Raw genomic sequence first — 19,067 nt, 5'->3', positions numbered from 1 at the left:
CCTAGGTCCCCTTACAAAGAAACAGACAGATGATTTAGGTGATAATGACGGTGCTGAAGATGAAGGTATTTTTCTCCACCCAACCTATTTGCATGACAAGGGCCTCAATCATTTTTTCCACCCTTTTCTATTTTTTTGCTTCTTGTCTTTTTTTGAAGAGTTGTTTTTAATTCCCGTTTTTGATGTGTTTTGTCTTCTTGCTTGTTGTTACATATGAATATACATTTTTAATTTTTAAAAAAATGAATGTTAAACTTTGATTTTGATGCCAACCATTACAACGTTTTGAAAAGAGGGGCATTTTTTGTTGTTGTTTTCTTGAACTGACTTTTGATATGTTTCATTCCACATTTTGATTGAAACTTGTCCACATTCTTTGAACTAACAATCTCTTCCCTGTAGTCTCTTTGTATGCATTTTGCATGTTTTCTAATCTATGTAAATATTTTACCCAATACAAAATGTTTCATTTTGACATTTTATATTTGTTTAAAAAAAACCACACCTAATAAAGTGAAAGACAAGCTAAAAGCTGATATAAAGTGTTTCTTGAGCAATATAATTTAGGTTAAAAAAATACTGTTTTCTGTTTGTGTGCTTAAATATTACATCAATAATACAATCATATGGATGTGAAAGGCATACACCTATTTAGATAATTATAGTAAACCTTATTTAACCACTTAAGAACCATGAGAAGATTAAATGAATATCTTTTAATATCAAAGGCACATAATTTGAAGATGGGCAAGTAAAATATTCTGAATTTCAGATCGTTACTAACTATAAGTAATAATGTCTTGATACTGTACTAATATAAAAATTCTTTTCTCTTTCCAACTTTCTTATGACTTACAATTCTGATATACTCTGTACATGTAAGTACTCACTAGATTGATTTGAGATTTCTCATTCCATTACGTACCTTTACCTGGTATTAAATGGAGTGTCTAGAGAGGCCCATTGAGACTTTCAGTTCATTTGCCTCCAATTAGTTTTCTTTTTTTTTTAATGTCACCCTAGTTATGATTCTTATAGAGATGACTAATATAATCTTAGGTTTAAAAATAATTCCCAGAACCTTGGAAATGAAATCTCATAAAAACAATAATGTGGTAAGAAAGATTTTCCAAAACAAGATAATCCACACACAGGCCAGCAGAAGTGCTAGTTCCATGAGGAACAACTATGAATGTGTTCTTACTAAACAATTGAAATTGTTTCATAAAGTGTATATATTTAATAAACTACTTCAGAATAGAAAATTATAGAACCAAATTATTAAATATTTTAAAACTTTATTAGATGTTAATATTTTTATAACATTTAAGAATTATTTTGATTAAATGAAATTTATGACATTTGATTAAATATTCATTTGCCATGAATACTACCAGTGGGTTGAGGTTAAATACAACACAGTCATTAATACTTGAAATAAGTCTTTATAGCTGCCCAGGATTGAATGCTAAATTTAGCATTGTGAATGCTAAATAGCTAAAAATAAATTTATAATATCAAAAAAATTTTTTGATTTTTTTTAACCCTCGTGGAAATCTAAAGAATTAAAACATCAAAGACATTTATTCACCGTGAGGACATGGGTTGTTGTTCCTAGTGCTCTATGAAAACAGCTTACACTTGGGGACCTGGAGACTTGTTAAATCCTCTGAAAATGCTTAGATCTTAGACATTTGTTATCAGATTGCTTGGTGTGTAACTTTGTAAACTCCAAATCTTCCCAGAATACTCACAATGTTTGTTTACATCATATCCCATTTAAAAAAATATTTTGATGGCTGATTTTATGTGCTGCTTCTTTTTGCTTTTGGTAAAAGAGCATCAAGTAAGATATTTATGTGTTTACAAGTGATACCTCTGAGCAACCACAGTGAACTAAGCTCTGTAAATGTAAATATATCTCATAGACATAATTTGAAGCATACTTAACATTTCAAATAACCATTAATAATATCCTAAACCCCAACTTAAATTGGCAGGTAGTATTTAGGTTGAGTATTAAGCCAGTCATCCTAAGAGTTACCAAATCAGTAAATATTTTTAAATACTCATAAGTGTAAAGTCCAAGAAATCAATCCAGGTTCTTATTCCTCTGTGTTGTTTGGGTAATTGTTTAGAAGATAAGGATAAATTCAAATACCCTCCAGGATAAAAACCTTTGAATAATAACTGAAGTTCATCAAATGAGTAGAGGGCAAAAAATTTCTTGAAATGTCTTTAAATGTATCAGGGAAAGATTTGATTCAGGCAATACCCTCCAGTTTTAAATTTGTTAGAGGCCCCCAAATTCTAAATTATGGGAAATTAAAAACTTCATGAGTCCCTTAAGAAAAAAGAAACCAGTAAACATGTTCAAGGAGTTATGTGACTAATAATTATTCACCAGGACTGTTAAAGGTAATTATGACTTCAAATATTGGTTGTCAGGCAAAAATAAATCCCAATTGACTGCTCTAGAGCTATTGGCTGGAGAAGGCGGTGGCACCCCACTCCAGTACTCTTGCCTGGAAAATCCCATGGACGGAGGAGCCTGGTGGGCTGCAGTCCATGGGGTCGCGAAGAGTCGGGCACGACTGAGCGATTTCACTTTCCCTTTTCACTTTCATGCACTGGAGAAGGAAATGGCAACCCACTCCAGTGTTCTTGGCTGGAGAATCCCAGGGGAGCCTGGTGGGCTGCGGTCTATGGGGTCGCGCAGAGTTGGACACGACCGAAGCGACTTAGCAGCAGAAGCAGCAGCAGCAGCAGAGCTATTGGCACTTGCTAAATTTTTTGTTTATCAGAAAGATAAAATAGTTACTAAAATTTAAAATCAAAATACCTATTCAGTTTCCAGTTTGTTAGTTTATAACTTGAAAAAAAAATTTTTTACTGTAAAAATTTTAGAATAAAAATAATCAGCAGTGTATAGTATTTCTTCCCACTTAGTTCAAAGACCTAGATGATTAGCAAAACTTTAAGACATTGTAAATAACAGAAAATATAAGCATACTTTAGGCATATTTGTAGTTTTACTAAACCTGAGCTAGTGTTTTAGTCTCTGAGAGTATTCTTTTGATTTTAGTGAGGTCAGTAGCAGCTATTCAGGCAAAGTCAGATATCTTAGGTGAAATGCGCTTAATTTCAAAGGGAACATATGAGACAAAGTAGAGGGACAATATGGCTCTAATAAATTCATTATAAATTATTACACCTAATATATTTGCACTAAAGACCACGTGGCTATTCCAAATTTTATTATTAAAATGATGGCGTTAGTTGATAGTATTCAATAGTAGGTTATCTGGTATATCAATTTCATTTATAGAGTCTAGTTCTTTATAAAATCAAAATTTATATTTATATTAAGCTATCTACCTTTATTGTTATGTTGTTATTTTTATTATAGTTGAACAATTTACTATTTATATTTACATCAGAAAAGACCTGTAGACTATGAGGAAAAGTAAAATCTAAGATGAACCCTGTGATAAAATGCTATCAAAAGTAAAGTTTTTAATGAACCACTAAAGGTGAGCCACTCTGATAAAGCACTATCAAAAGCTAGCAATTGTTCTATAGTATAAATATGGCATTTCCCAAATTTTATTAGCAGTACTGAGTTTTTATGTACAAGAATGTTGCCTATGTTGGTGATTAATATACTATCTAGCATTAACTTCAAGGTTACTTCAAGCAAAAATAAATATTGTTTAGAACACAGCATTAGAATTTTATAGAACTTTCTGGAAAAGAACTGCTGGACACATTCAAGCACTTAAGCAAAGTTGAAATCATTGAGAAGTTTGGAAAGACAAATTGGAAATTAGAATCAGCCCAATCAATCAGTAATCCTTTCAAGTCTAATTTTCAAAGAAAACTAGAGAGATGCCACTTAGAATCCCTCCTAGAATCTACTGTCATATTTTCAGTGTATTCTGGCACTGTCTTCTCCATTCTGCTATATTAGGTGTATAAGATGTGGCAGGTCTTCTCAATGTGTGCCTGTATTGTTCTCCAGGTGAACAGAATGGTTCTACCAAGATTTCATTACTGTTCACAGTTGGTGCTTTGTAATTCTATGTAATTTTAATTAAAGAAGAATTCTGAAACAGCCTCCCTCTGTGCTACCTCCAAGCATACAATTAGCAAAGTACAGTGTCTGCTGTGAATAGTCAGTTAATGATTTCGATTTAATAATTTATTATTGCTTCTTCAGTGCCAGCCATACTAGAAAAATAAGCTAAAATAGTGTGCAGTGAACAGGCATTTAAGGAGCAGAGTTTGACAATTTCAGAATTGTTTCTTTCTATAAGCCTAACATCTCTATGAGTTCCCCAAGTCTTACAAATGAATGAATATAATTTTCCCTCTCACGGATTTAAGGAGAAAATACATTTAGGTTTTTTCACTAAATGTAGGGTGTGTCTAGTAGATGGTCTTTATGTCAGAGTATCCTCCTCTCACCACTTAAAAATAAGACACTTCTCAAGTACACATTTGTGGGGAGAAGGAGAGAGTATGATAAACTCATAGTGATATTAGATATTAAGTCAAATTTAAACTAGACATTTAAAAATGTCTCTAAGTTCTGCAATTAGCTATTTCTCCAACTTGAAAATCTGGACAAACAAGTTGAGCTACAATTCCTGATTTTAAAATGATTTACATTGAAAAAAATTATTATTACAGTCAAAAAATCGACACATTTCTACTTGTCACCTTTTTAAAAAACAATGTAAAGCAGCCTGTAAATTATCACTAGTTTTTTCAATGAGTTCATATCATATTAGTCTATTCTGAAAGCTGAAACCTCAATTGTTATGATGTAGGGGATTTGTTTGATAAAATATGTCAAAAGCAAAGAAACAAAGCCATATTAAATGACACTTTATTACTATTAACATTAAAAAAGAAAGATTACACATGGTGTAATTTGGTTTCAGTTGTGGATAGAAGAGATCATAGGCTATTATATAATAGTGTTTCAAGTATGTACATATTCATAATCATACAGATATATGTACACATATAATATTTCAATTTATATAACAGTTAAAACCTTGTTAACCAATATGGGGTCCCCGGTTGCTCAGATGGTAAAGAGTCTGCCTACAATGCAGGAGACCTGAGTTTAATCCCTGGGTCAAGAAGAGCCCCTGGAGAAGAAAATGGCAACCCACTCTAGTATTCTTGCCTGAAAAATCGTATGGACAAAGGAGCTTGGGGGGCTACAGTCCATTGATCAGACACGGTTGAGTGACTTCACTTCCAATGTTAACCAATATACAATTTAGCATTTTTTGTCTCCAGAAATTAGTACTTTTTTATCATTTAAAATTATCCAGTGTTTCCCTTATATATTATTTCTAGACCCTGTTGAAAGCTACATAATCATGGTAAATATCTTAGAAAAGCAAGTACATTTGATTAAAATTTAGAACTGTAGAAATCACTTCAACTTCACTGTAAACTTTAGAATTGTTCACTTGAACTTAGCTGTATTTTCTCTAATGTCTACATGACAAAATCATAGAGCCAAAGTGTCAGTCAGTTTTCTTCTTTCAAAGGATAAGGATAATTTGAATGAACAGATGACCTGAATGGAACTGAAAAATATCATTTGAATGAAAGTCCCCTAAATGCAACAAAGATAAAAATATAGATTTTTGCACCCTATTGCCTACAATTCATCTGATAGTACTTGAATAGTTAAATGATATTTCTTTCAAATTCAGTAAAATAATGTTATAATTATGTTCTCAAATTGGAGGATAAGTTATTCAATGTAATTATGATGCATTCAATATGAATCTTTACAATAATTAAGATGGGGAAAAGAGTGTTTTATTCATAATAGCAGTGATAGCATTGTCCTTAGTTTTTGGCTCATAAATTCCATAGGAAGTCTAAACAATTGTTAAAAGAAGTTTTAAGAATCATTATCATTCTATTATTTCTTTAATTCTACTGTCACATCAAAAATCAATTAAAAATAGCACTGAAATTCACACCTACTCTCAATTATTCCAAATTTTGTAATTCAGTTTTATCATATTTAACAAAATTTTAGAAAGAAAACAACAAATATTTATTGCTTTTTTCAGCAATAGATCTTAATACAAGTTGCTTAAGAAACACTTTAACGAAGACAACAATTTAAAGAATTATTTTAAAATCATGCCCTCTTGTTTCTAAATTGGAAAATCTATTCTCTGCTTCATTATGCATGTAGAGGATAAGAACAGTTGCCAATCATTTGTTTTTCAGATATTCGGGACAGTGGTGGTCCCAAACCAGTGATGGTATACATCCATGGTGGCTCATATATGGAAGGGACTGGAAATTTATATGATGGGAGTGTCTTGGCAAGTTATGGCAATGTGATCGTCATCACAGTCAACTATCGACTTGGGGTACTCGGTAAGAAGTTTCTTGGTTGTTTTTTCAGCATCATTCCATGAAGATATGATAATTTTGTTTTGACTTGTTTTGTTTTGCTTTGCTTCCTTTCAGTCATTGTTCTATGTTTGCTGATTTTGAAGCAAAATTTTTGGTATTTTCAATTAATTCTATAAATGTTCATATATTACTTGACAAAAGACAGCTAGGGTTAGTTTTGATATTTAATGATAAAAGGTAATGGAATTATTCACATCGTTGAGGAATGCTCTTCTTAGCTTGGCTGTATAGAAATGTGAAAAGTAGCAATGGCAGGGCCTTTCTTAAGAAGAATTAAGTCTCTGGGCAGATTTTTCTCTCTTCTGCATTTCTTTTTTACAATGCTATAAAATTGGCTGAGGTTTGCCAGGAACATAGAAACTAGTTTATATTCTCTTCAAGAATATGTGTATGGACTAGCTTTGGAAAATGATTGCCTTTGCTGTGTAGGTTTGTTTGTTTTTAGCTTATCACATGCAATTATAAATATTTTGTTTAGATGTCATTTGTTGAACTATTTGATTTGCAAAACATTCATTGATTTCACAAAGTGTCAATGTGTTCGATAATGTATATGCATGTGAAACAAAATCAAACTGTAGATCTTTTGTTTCTTGAAGAAAATTATAGAGCAGTGTTATTATTTAAAATAAATTATCAAGTACCCTGAAATCAGTATAAACTTGCTGTTCTACTTGTATACGTTTATTTTTTTATAGTATTATCACAATTAAGGAGTAAAAAAATCTGTATTACTTAATAAAACTCCTCTATTTGTGGTGTTTTAAAGATACTTGCTAAGAGTACAATTATTACAAGAAGTTGTTTTTTAAATCTTAATTGATCAAAGTCCTATCTCTTACTATGCACTTAGAAGTTATAATTTCTGTTATTTGGGCACAAAGAGATACTATACTCATTCTTTACTCTGAAACATTTTGAAAGACAAGTTTGAATTATATTCTCCTTCACAATAATTGTTAATATCATTTATTTTAGCCACATTGGGAATCAGTTTATATTTCTCATCAGTGTTAATTATTATTATTCTAATCTCTTGTATGTAATCATAATTCTATGTTTATGCCAATCTCAAAATATAAAAAGGAATAATTTTTGTCAATCAAGGCTGTATGTTTTGGGGAAGGGGATGTGTTAGCAAAGCAAAGTGAGACTTGATCTATTTCTAGTGTGCTGTTTTGAATTTGGAGTATGGTGGATAATATAATAGATACACTCCAGCAATGTAGGTATAAAATATTTCTGTAGCATTGTTCAAATACACATCAGTTCAAGTACCCATCATGTGTAATCATGCATTGCTTCAGATGTTATTATAATTTCACTACATAGGGGTGAATGACCTCACGCCAATGAAAACTCTCCATGTTAGAAGATATATAAAGAGATGTTACTAATAATCTTCTCAAATTAATCTTAAATATCATAGTGTTGTCATTGGTTTCTTAGACAAGATTTGAATGTGAGAATCTTCACTATCTTTAATGCATGTAACTTTAAGTATGGCACTGTTTATAGCTAAATTGTCTTTAATGTTTATTATTCTCATATTTTTCTGAATTTCTTAAATTGAAAATCGATGCAGTGACTAGTTTTCCAATTGAAAATTCAAAATTAGATGCCAAATTATGGTAATAGTGTTTTCAAGGACTTGAACATCTGCATAGTTATATACAGTGATTTTATTTTAAAAAATCTTTTGGCCATACATTATGTTGCCTATGAGTGGTTATATTCACATAAAGATCTCATAGAATAACTTGTGCTGTTATGCTAGTACAAGTTACGCCCATTTTTAAAAATTCATTTGGAACTGATTATGACGTGACTTTGATCTTTGTTTGTATCCTCTTTAAATTCGTATTCTAAATGATTGGATTTCAGGACAAAAGATTCACCAGTTAAAAAATGACGAACTTGATCTGTATAATGGCAGGCAGTGTTCAGTTGATAATGGATAATTTTTCCAGTGTTAAATATTTGTTCTGACTCTGCTACATTTAGGATTTAAACTTTAGTGGGCTCCTTTGTTCCTCTAAGAGACATCATACCCTAATGTTTATCTGCCCTTTATAGATCTCCTCTCAACTTGATTAAGTACTAAACTTTGTTAGTGAAACATTTTTAGGGGCGTTTTGGAACCTTAGCTCTAGAACTGATATTTTCTGGTCACTTCCTAAAATATATGTTGGGCCTCAGAAAAAGTATTTAAGTGAATTAATTCATGAGGAGTATATTATCAAAACATTTGCTTCAGCATACTTCGCATGTGTGTTATGCCACAACCAGATCAACAGCTGATCTACCAGGGGGACTGCAACAGTACAGACTGTAGGGTTTTAGCTGTTGTTAATACTTTGTCTAACAGTAACAAGGTAAGCCAAGTTTTCTTGGGTGTGGGATCCAAAAGTATTGCTATTTAGTTGGCTCTTGGGAGAGTTTGGGACTTTAAGTAGAAAATAAAATTTGATCACATGTCAGAATATATCTTGAGCTGTGTTTTGATTTCAAGTTTCGGTGTTATGGAAATGAATTTTGGGGTCCAATGTATACATTGGCTAATTATGAGACTTGATCTCAGGTGATTGACAAAAAATATCAAGTTGCCTGAAACAGGTAATGTAATTAGTTTTGCTTTGAATTTGCCAGCCCAAAGGAAAACTATTACAAGTTTGTTTTAGCCAAAAGTAAAATGTGATAATGTTTGTCAAAAATTTCATACAGATATCTAGCAGCCAAGTTCGCAGTTTAAAGTATTTTATATTAAAAAAGATATTTTGTTTGTTGCAAAGTAGAATTAGCATAGAAGGAAAAAAAATACCTCCAATGATAGCATTGTTTCCCAACCAAGACCCTGTCCTCGTTTTCTTTGAAATGGTAATACAGACTATCTCTATCATTGCATTGAAAATGCTATATTGGTGGTGATAAGAAAACTATAATAAGGTTGAAGGAAGAAAGGCTAGAGTATAGAGGATTCTGCCTGCTAACCTACTTCCTCAGGTTCTCTTAAAGTTCTCCGCAACAGTATCTTATTCAGTGTCACATTCTTTTAGTAAAAATTTAGACTTTAGTTATATGCATTCTTTGTCCTCATTTTAACTCTTTGTCCTCTGTTATCTAATACATATTATATCAATTGCTCTTTAAAATGTTTTTAAAATAATTATTAATAGTTATTTTTAGTGTTCTATCAATAGTATATGGTTAAAAAATCAGAATAAAAATTATAATGTTGGAAACAGTGAGAAATGCTTTGGTTAAGTGGTCTTAAGAGAGGAAAGTAGTATTAAATAATTCTTTATTTTACATAGGATAAGTATATGATGTACTTATGGACAAGCATTGAAAGAGAATATGAAATAAATTCTTCTGTATAAAGAGGAGATATGCAATAATTTTTGAAAATAGAAACCATCCAAATATATTTTCAAATCTTAAAAATGGAAGCATACATTAACTAATTTAGTGTTAAAAATGTGTTTCAGCCCCCTCTCTAAATTTCGAATAAAATTATTGTTTTTTAGAGAAAAATAATTTAAAAATTATCTCTGTGGAGATCTTAGACAAATATAAGATTTTTATTTGATGGAAATATAATAAGATAGTTTTATTTTGATATGGATATTTTAGAGGCAATTATGCATTCATAATTCAAACACGTGATTTATTTTAGAAAAAATTCTCTCAAATATTTCAGAGCTACTGATAATTCTGGACATTTGGCAACCTCTTAGTAAAGGGTCTAATTAAATATTTTGCTTAGTAATCTAATGTCTCTACTACCCATCTATGGAAAAAATAATTAAGGGCTAGTTCATTTACCAGCTATATTTGAAGAAGTATATTTAACTAACTTTATAATGTCATGTAAGACTAAGTCAATTAAAACAAACTTTTATTAACATTACTGAATATAAATTTTAATGAAAACCTAAGTTGATATTTATTCTATTGTTGTGAGACCTGTTAATTCTTATAAGTATAATGTCTATGTGATAATAATGCTTCAAGTATTATGAGACAAATGAAAGAAATAAATATAAATTTGGAGTTGTTGGTCATCAAATATATAACACTTGTTTCTAGCACTGTATATCTTCTAAGAAGTATAATAATAGTACAATCCTTGTCTTTAAAGAGTTTTCAATCTAATCGAGGGAGGAAATAGGCAATCAATAAAGAATATTGATATTCTACTTCATATTTTATAATAACATATTTATTAATTGATTTGTATGTACATGGTCACTTGATATATAAAAACTCAGAACAACAAAGAAAGAAAACATAGAATATCAGATGGATCAACATGATACCGTGATGAGATTCTTATTTGAATCTGAGAAGTTTAGCAGATTTGCTAAAGTGTAGGTAATGATCATGATTTAAAAAGAAAAATATATTCATTTAAGTGACTCAATGTTTTGTCATTATTTTTTGCATTTTTAAAATTTGTTTGACTCTGAAGCCTGAAAGAAACAAACTCTAAATATGACCTTATATTTTTGATATATATATATAATATAATAAAATATTATATATTATGATACTAATATCACACTGTCATCCAAATGTGTTATTAGTAGGTAGAAGAGGGAATCAATCTGTCCTTGAAGAGTCAAAGATATTTTCATGGACTTGGTAGTATTTGAGCAAAACTGTGAAGGATGAGATTAAATGAAGAAAGAAGGACATTCTTTTTATTTGTATTTGTTTATACTCTTTCTCCTTCAAAAAATTGGAAGCAATTTGTGACAAACACACACATGTACATAGGTTGATAAAACCATATTGAATTTGAATGCATATATTATAGAGAAAAGATTCAGAAATTTAGGCTTTGAAAATATACTGGGATTGAACATAAATATATATTCCAATTGCTTAGAGGCAAAGTAAAAAGGATAATGGATTGAATCTCATAATTTTTATTATGAGATAAAGGAAACATGTATATCAGAAAAATACACAGAACTTGTTTTTACAGTATACTACAGAGAAATTTATCATGAGTTGTATGTAATTGGAATACTAAAAAAAAAAAAAATAGGAATCCTGTGATAGTCTTTATGCCATTAGAAGACATAGAAATATTCTCAGCATATGTTTATATGCTAACGCTCTGTGAAAGCCAAAGACATCGTGATAAATGTCCGCAACTTTTATAGTGTCATTTTAGCAAAGAACTAACCAAATGCAGTTCAAGTAAGACATTTGGTGGTTTCACATTTAATAGACTAGAACTAAAAACCAATATAAAGCAATGATAGTTAACTTGGTCCATAGATTTCTTCTCTCAAATACCAGTTGTGCTAACTGAGTTTTAATAGGGGCTGGATGGTAATCAATTTTAGTTTGAGTGCTTAAATGATCTCCTGAAGTAGAGATATTGTTTGTCCTTTGGAAAAAAAAAAAAAAACTTTAGATAGATAGGAGCTTTAGAGGTTGTCAGTTCCATTGGTCACTTCTCTATTCTTACCTTACCTCATCTCTCTATGGCACAGGACACAGTTAGCTAGTCCCTTTCGTGTATGCTTGTTTGCGTGATGCCAGAATTTCCTCCTGCCTAACTATCTGCTCCTTCTCAGCTCCTTTTGCTCTTTCCTACCCTAATACCTAAATATCGAAGTGCCGCTACGCAGATGTGTTGGCTCCCTTCCTTACCATGTCTCCATAGGGGAATTTATTCATGGTTCTCAGTTCCGTTCAGTCGCTCCGTCGTGTCTGACTGTGACCCCATGAATCGCAGCACACCAGGCCTCCCCTGTCCATCACCAACTCCCTGAGGCCTCCTCAGACAGCCATTTTGCTTTTTTGCATTTCTTTTCTTGGGGATGGTCTTGATTCCTGTCTCCTGTACAGTGTCTCGAACCTCCATCCGTAGTTCATCAGGCACTCTGTCTATCAGATCTAGTCCCTTAAATCTATTTCTCACTTCCACTGTATAGTCATAAAGGATTTGATTTAGGTCATACCTGAATGGTCTAGTGGTTTTCTCCACTTTCTTCAGTTAAAGTCTGAATTTGGCAATAAGGAGTTCATGATCTGAGCCGCAGTCAGCTCCTGGTCTTGGTTTTGCTAACTGTATAGAGCTTCTCCATCTTTGGCTACAAATAATATAATCAGTCCGATTTCAGTGTTGACCATGTGGTGATGTCCATGTGTAGAGTCTTCTCTTGTGTTGTTGGAAGAGGGTGTTTGCTATGACCTGTGCGTTCTCTTGGCAAAACTCTATTAACTTTGCCCTACCTCATTCCGTACTCCTAGGTCAAATTTGCCTGTTTCTCCAGGTGTTTCTTGTGGTTCTAAATACCATCTATAAATAGTGACTTCCAAACTGCATCTCTAGGACTGACTGTTCCTCAAATCATCAGACTTATGTACTTCCACCCACTGATATTTCTAACAATTAATGAAAATCTCCAACTTAATAGCTGAAATATATTGATTTTCTCAGGTCTGCATATTTGCCTTTTACATCTAAGTTATAGTAATTATTGCAGCAACAGTAATAACCATCACAGTCACATTCATTGAAAAATTCCAAAAGCTATTTTGGGCAGTTTGCATAGATCACTTTCTTTTTTTGGCTCCCCATTGGAGAATCCAAGGATTTGATTATTAAATTCCCATAATAACCTTATGAGGTAGGATTGTTATTTTCCTGATTTTATACATGCAGAAAAAAATGAGTAGAGAGGTTAAGTAACTAGTTCATACTCATACAGGTCAAAGAGTGTTAAGTGGTAGAACCAGGATTCTAGCCCAGATGGTCTTCTCTTGAGCACAACCCCGCACGGATGGCATTGATACTGCCATCCATCTGGACAAGCAAAGAAAACCTCTGCAGACTTGCCGATTTGTCTTCTCTTTAGGCTGAACCTCCAATTCATCAACTTCTCTCAGTGACTTGTTCCAACATACATCCTGGATCTGTCTCCTTTCCATTTCTCCCTTTGCCAAACTAAGCCAGTTCTCCTTGAGACTCTTATATTATTTATCTCTTTCACTTTTGCTCCCTACCTATAATCCATTCTCCACACAGCAAAATCAAATTATCTTTTTAAGCCATAAATTATACCAGCTCACTCTTCTGCTTAATACCCTCCACTGGCTTCCCCACTGTTCACTGAGAATAGAATACAAACTCTGTCCCTGCTCTGTCTCACAGAACCCTGTGTGAAGAAGTATTTGTATCACTTAGTATCTGTACTTCTTGTATATGTATCCCTTAATTGGTCTCAAAATGCTCTTCCTCTCTATGCCAATCACATTTTGTTCTTCCTACACACCAAACTCATCCCATTTTAGGGATATTATACTTGCTGTTCCCTCTGCATCAGATCTTTATGGGGCCAGTTGCTTATTCTTCTGATTTGGTTTAAAATGTCTTCTTGGAGAGACTGTCCATGTTTATCCAGCCTAAAAAGAGTCACCATGTTACAAGTCACCTACCTTTTAAAATTCTCTCTATTGCATTGATCAATCATACCCAAGTGAGTGAATGAATGAAACAGTCACTAAATCATGTCCGACTCTTGTGACCTCATGGGCTGTAGCCCACCAGGCTCTTCTGTCCGTGGGATTTTCCAGTCAAGAATACTAAAGTGGGTAGCCATTTCCCTCCCCAGGGGATCTTCCCGACCCAGGAGTCCAACCTGGGTCTCCTGCACCGCAGACAGATTCTTTACCGACGGAGCTAATAGGGAAGCCCATACCCAGTTACTTCCTATTTATATTTGAATTTTAAAATTTTTTTACTCTCCAGCACTCTGAAATCTCTTTAGGCTACTTTTAGTCCCCATGTGCTGTGTACTCTGCTGCTTCAGTCATGTCCAAACCTTTGCTCCTCTGTCCTTGGGATTCTCCAGGCAAGAATACTTATTAGGACCAAACAGGCGCCATGACAGGCTTCAGGAGGCCAAGGCAGGCCTAAGTCTCCTTTACAGAGGGGCTGAGTTATTGCCAAGGAGGAGCTGAGATCATCCTCCGCTGGCACCAGAACTCGACCAATCAGTATGCTCCCCGTAGCCTGGTCTGTGCCAATCAGGACAGGGATAGAAATCTCCTAAGAAAGCCCGCGCGGGCGAAAATCTAGCCAATTAGTAGATGCAAAGAAACCCTTGTAACCAATCCAACCTTGCCAATTCCCTGTCTTTGTCCTAAACCTATAAATACTACTGTAATACGGGACTCGGGGCTCTGTCCTTATTCCGCTGTGTTGGATGTAGCCAGGGCCCTGGTTTGAGCTAGTAATAAATTCCCTTTTTGCGTTTGTATTGCCGTGGATGTCTTGTTCTCTCAGCTGTGGGGACTTGGACTGCAGGCATAACATACTGGAGTGGACTGCCATGACCTCCTTCAGGGGATCTTCCTGACCCATAGATCGAACCTACGTCTCCTGCGTCTCCTGCATTGCAGGTGGATTTTTTTACACAGTGAGCCACCTGGGGATCCTGTTTTAATCCCTGGCACATGGTATTTTCTCAGAAAAGATTTATTAAATAAATGTAAAGTGGATCTGAAGAGTCAATAAGTGCTGATCTGATGTGGTCATGGGGTGGGGGAGGCCAAGTTTGAGGCAGAGAGAAGAGTCTGAGTGAAATCCAGAGGAAGAGAGAGGCTTCACATATTAAAAGATATGAGCAAGGCTAGCAGGAATGCTTTGAGTAAGGGGTGAGCAGTGTCAAAAAAAGGCTAAAAACAGGCGGCAGGTCACACAGCATTTCATTAAAGATTTAGGACTTTCAATAACAATGAGAAACAATGATAGGGCATTGAGCAGATAAGTGATTAGATTTGCATTTAAAAAACTGTGTTGAGTAGGCCTAAACCCTGATCAAATTTGACATTCTGTTATAGATACAGAAAAAAGAACAACCATGTCTTGTGCCTCATTAAAGTGACATGCTTGGCAAATTCTGTGAATGAGACAGATATTTTGCTCATAAAGGATTGACGCACAAACTGAGTGCTGCCTGACTCAGGTGAGCATGGGAATTTGTCTTTTATATGAAGAGCATCACGGGGTTTGCTGCTTTTGCCTCCGTTTTTTGATAATGGAAAGAATCAAGTCATCATTATGGAGAATTCTACTGAATTCCTGCTTTGAGGAATATGAATTAATATGATCAATATTATTCCAGAGACTGGCCTGTACAAGAAAATGCAATAAATTATTGGGTTGGCCAAAACGTTTGTTCAGACTTTTCCTTAAGATGTTTATGGAAAAACCTGAAAGAATTTTTTTTCCCAAGCCAATATTGTCTTATTTAAGTTTCTGTGTTGTTAATATGACCTCACTGAAGCTCTTGGTTGTCCTAAAAAAGAGATTAAAAAAAATTCCGTGATGAGGTTGGAAGCATGTGATTTATGATTTCATTAAAACCAGTGATTTGGAATAAGACCTCAGAACATAGAAGAAACATTTCCCTCATTTCTAGTTACAGTGGTCTGCGACTAGAATTGGGCTACTATTTTCAGGTACTCAAAAGGATTGCAACTCACTAGTCCATAAACAAAAAGATAGTGAGTTTCCTTTTCAGACCAGAGACCATAATCTTAACTCAGTTATTGAATTATTCCATGAACATTATTCCATGAACTTATTCCATGAACGTAAGTTACGGCCCACTATCAGTTCCTCGTTGTTGGGGGTCTGTGTTACATTGTTAGAAAAAGTCAGACCGAAACCTTCCTTTCTAAACCTCACAGTGAGTAAAAAGAATGCCATTAAGCAAATAAAACTATTAGCACAAATTTTGTTGAGTTGTGTTTCCAAAAAGAATAGGCTGTTGAAAAAAAAAATGTTTGTGGTAAAATGTAGACTGAAGGATTCTGGAAAGGCCTGTATGCTAGTACAGTTGTAGCTTTTGGTCTGTGTTTCTCTCCATGTATTTTCAAAGTTAAATATTGGAAGATAGATGAATATTTTGAAGTAATTTTAAAAGAGGTAAGATAATTAGAAGCAAAATAAGTCCTTTGAACAAACAGCTAGGTTAAAAATACAAAAATCCAGACAAACAAACAGATCACTCACAATTAGTCAGGCAAAGTTCTCTATCAGAATTGAGTGAGCAAAATTGGTTCGTGAAATGCAAATATACCAGGAAAGAATACTACCGGAGTGACTAGCCCTTAGCTACTGAATCCTTAGAGAGCGGGACACTGTTCTTTTCAGAGACAATTCAAGTGTCCTCCTTCATCAGCCTTATATCCCGGAGATAGTCTATGCAAAGTACTAAGGCAGTCCCATTATTGTTTTTTATTATTATTATTATCAAATGGAATGTGCTCTTTTTTTCATCCAGTATCAGTTTGTTTGTTTTTTTCTCTTTGTTCCAAGCAAATAAGTTGGGCTTGGATTTTGCTTTGCGGTTTAGTTTGCTAAAGGAGCAAATGATCCTTTCCTTGCTCTGATGAGTCCTCTATATGAGACTGAGTCAGGATTCCCTCACCTTCCCATGACCTAGTGCCAGGGTTCTCGAAATCCCATTCACTTTCACTGCTTTGCAATTAAACGTACTGCAACTCCATCCGCCGGAGCATCTCAGGAGGTCTTCCTCTTTTTCTTTCTTTTCTCTTTCTAAAGTCTTTTCTTGAACTACTTCATAAACATTCAAATTTTGCTCCTTTTCCTTTGTCTTCCTATTTTTAATTGGTACAATTTAATTTTTTTTTTAATTCCTTACATTTGTTTCCATCTTTCTATTTCTATTGCTACTGACTGTTCACCTTGGGTCCCAGGTCTTCCAGCTGAACTTCTAGCCTCTAGATTCAAATTTATATGTAATTTCATTCCACACCACAGGCAGGCAAAATAGCTTATAAATATAAGTATCATTTTTTGCTTTTTTTTTTTCAGTTTTAATTTTTGTTTTTTAGTTTTCCTCTGATCATCATCTCCAAATGGTTCTTATTAACTCTAGGATCCATTCCAGATATTTCCTGCCATTCAGGTCTGCTAAGGAATGTTGCTCTTCTCTTCAGCAAACTGTATCTTTTATTCATTTCTGGAAAGTCCTGTCCACACAATCCAGGCTAAATTCTTCATAGCTTACCAGGATCAGTTCCAATGTCTTACTTGCCACATTTTGCCCAATCCCCCAGACTCAACTATCACCGTACCTTCTGCAGAGCTAACCCAGGCCAGATCTGTCTCTTCTTTGTGCTTCCATAGCTTTCACTTCGGCATGCAGAAAGCCAATCCTACTTTTTATTGTTGAATGTAATAACTGTTTAATATAGTAGCTGCCTTGCAACCCAAACTAGAAATAAACAATTTGTGTTATTTGGTTTTCCAATATGCTTCAGACTAGTAAGTACTCTGTATATATAATTCAAAACTCACTAATAAACATGCGAATTAATTCACTGTCTCCTCTTCTTGGGATATACATATCTTAGAGTACAGACGAGGTGGTAAAGGTGGCTGATGGTGGATGTAGGTAGTGAAGAGTACTACTTATGTGCATACATGAGCCTTGTGTCTAGTGTATATAAATGTGGTTCAGTTCAGTTCAGTTCAGTCGCTCAGTCGTGTCTGACTCTTTGCGACCCCATGAATCGCAGCGCACCAGGCCTCCCTGTCCATCACCAACTCCCGGAGTTCACTCAAACTCACTTCCATCAAGTTGGTGATGCCATCCAGCCATCTCATCCTCTGTCGTCCCCTTCTCCTCCTGCCCCCAATCCTTCCCAGCATCCGGGTCTTTTCCAATGAGTCAACTCTTCACATGAGGTGGCAAAAGTACTGGAGTTTCAGCTTTAGCATCATTCCTTCCAAAGAACACCCAGGACTGATCTCCTTTAGAATGGACTTAGATCTTGTTAATGGTAGCAAAATGGTATTTTTCCCCCAGGAGCAGTGGCAAGAAAAGTATCCTCTGGAGAAGCACACTGTGTACTGTTACTGTAACACATGAAAGCTGTAATTTATTGGAAACTGGGAAGTGATTTCTGCATTTGGTAGTTGTGGTTCAGTCACTAAGGCATGTCTGACTCTTGTGAACCCATTGACTATAGCTTGCCAGGCTTCTCTGCCCATGGAATTTCCCAAGCAAGAATATTGGAGTGGGTTGCCATTTCACTCCAATATTCTTGCTTGGGAAGTGACTTAGCAGCAGCAGCCATTTCCTTCTCCAGAGGATCTTACTGACAAGGGATTGAGCCTGTGTGGTATTACAGGCAGATTCTTTACTGGTGAGCCATGATGGATTCTCAATTTCTGCATTTACCCTGCATTTAATATTTGCTTTATTCTGTTTCCTGCTTAGCTTGGAATAAGTAAAAAGATTGGTGCTCCTGAGCATTAAACATAAAAACAGTATTAATCACCACTCTTTGAATTAAAATGTATAAAAATGGCAGAAAGGGTAACTATGGACTCTGTGTGTGTAATGGGCTATGCAATCTATATAAATTTTTTTAAACTCAGATTTGAGTTGCTCTTTTGTAAATGCAAGAGGAAACAAAAGGAAAATATTTTTTGTAATTTTTTTTAGACTTTGCCTTTTGATACTTTACCTATCTTGAATTGATTTACAGGGACTCAACTATTGCCAAGAGCAGACAGTGGTGGCTTGAGAGATCATAAACTAACT

The 19,067-nt window shown here is 34.3% G+C and overlaps 1 protein-coding gene across 3 annotated transcripts in view; it reads left to right on the top strand.

Annotated features, from left to right (window-relative positions):
- Positions 1 to 19,067, top strand: part of NLGN1 (neuroligin 1) — a 786,357-nt gene that overhangs the window by 253,533 nt on the left and 513,757 nt on the right. For all 3 annotated transcript variants that reach the window (XM_069559761.1, XM_069559778.1, XM_069559768.1), the window contains one exon: positions 6,271 to 6,423. In XM_069559761.1, the coding sequence (XP_069415862.1) occupies positions 6,271 to 6,423 (153 nt within the window). The remainder of the gene's footprint in view (positions 1 to 6,270; positions 6,424 to 19,067) is intronic.

Source organism: Ovis canadensis, chromosome 1, assembly GCF_042477335.2.
Source record: "Ovis canadensis isolate MfBH-ARS-UI-01 breed Bighorn chromosome 1, ARS-UI_OviCan_v2, whole genome shotgun sequence".
NCBI classification, from domain to species: Eukaryota; Metazoa; Chordata; class Mammalia; order Artiodactyla; family Bovidae; genus Ovis; species Ovis canadensis.
Note: the sequence above shows the minus strand (reverse complement) of the source record. Positions and strands in the feature narration are given on the sequence as shown.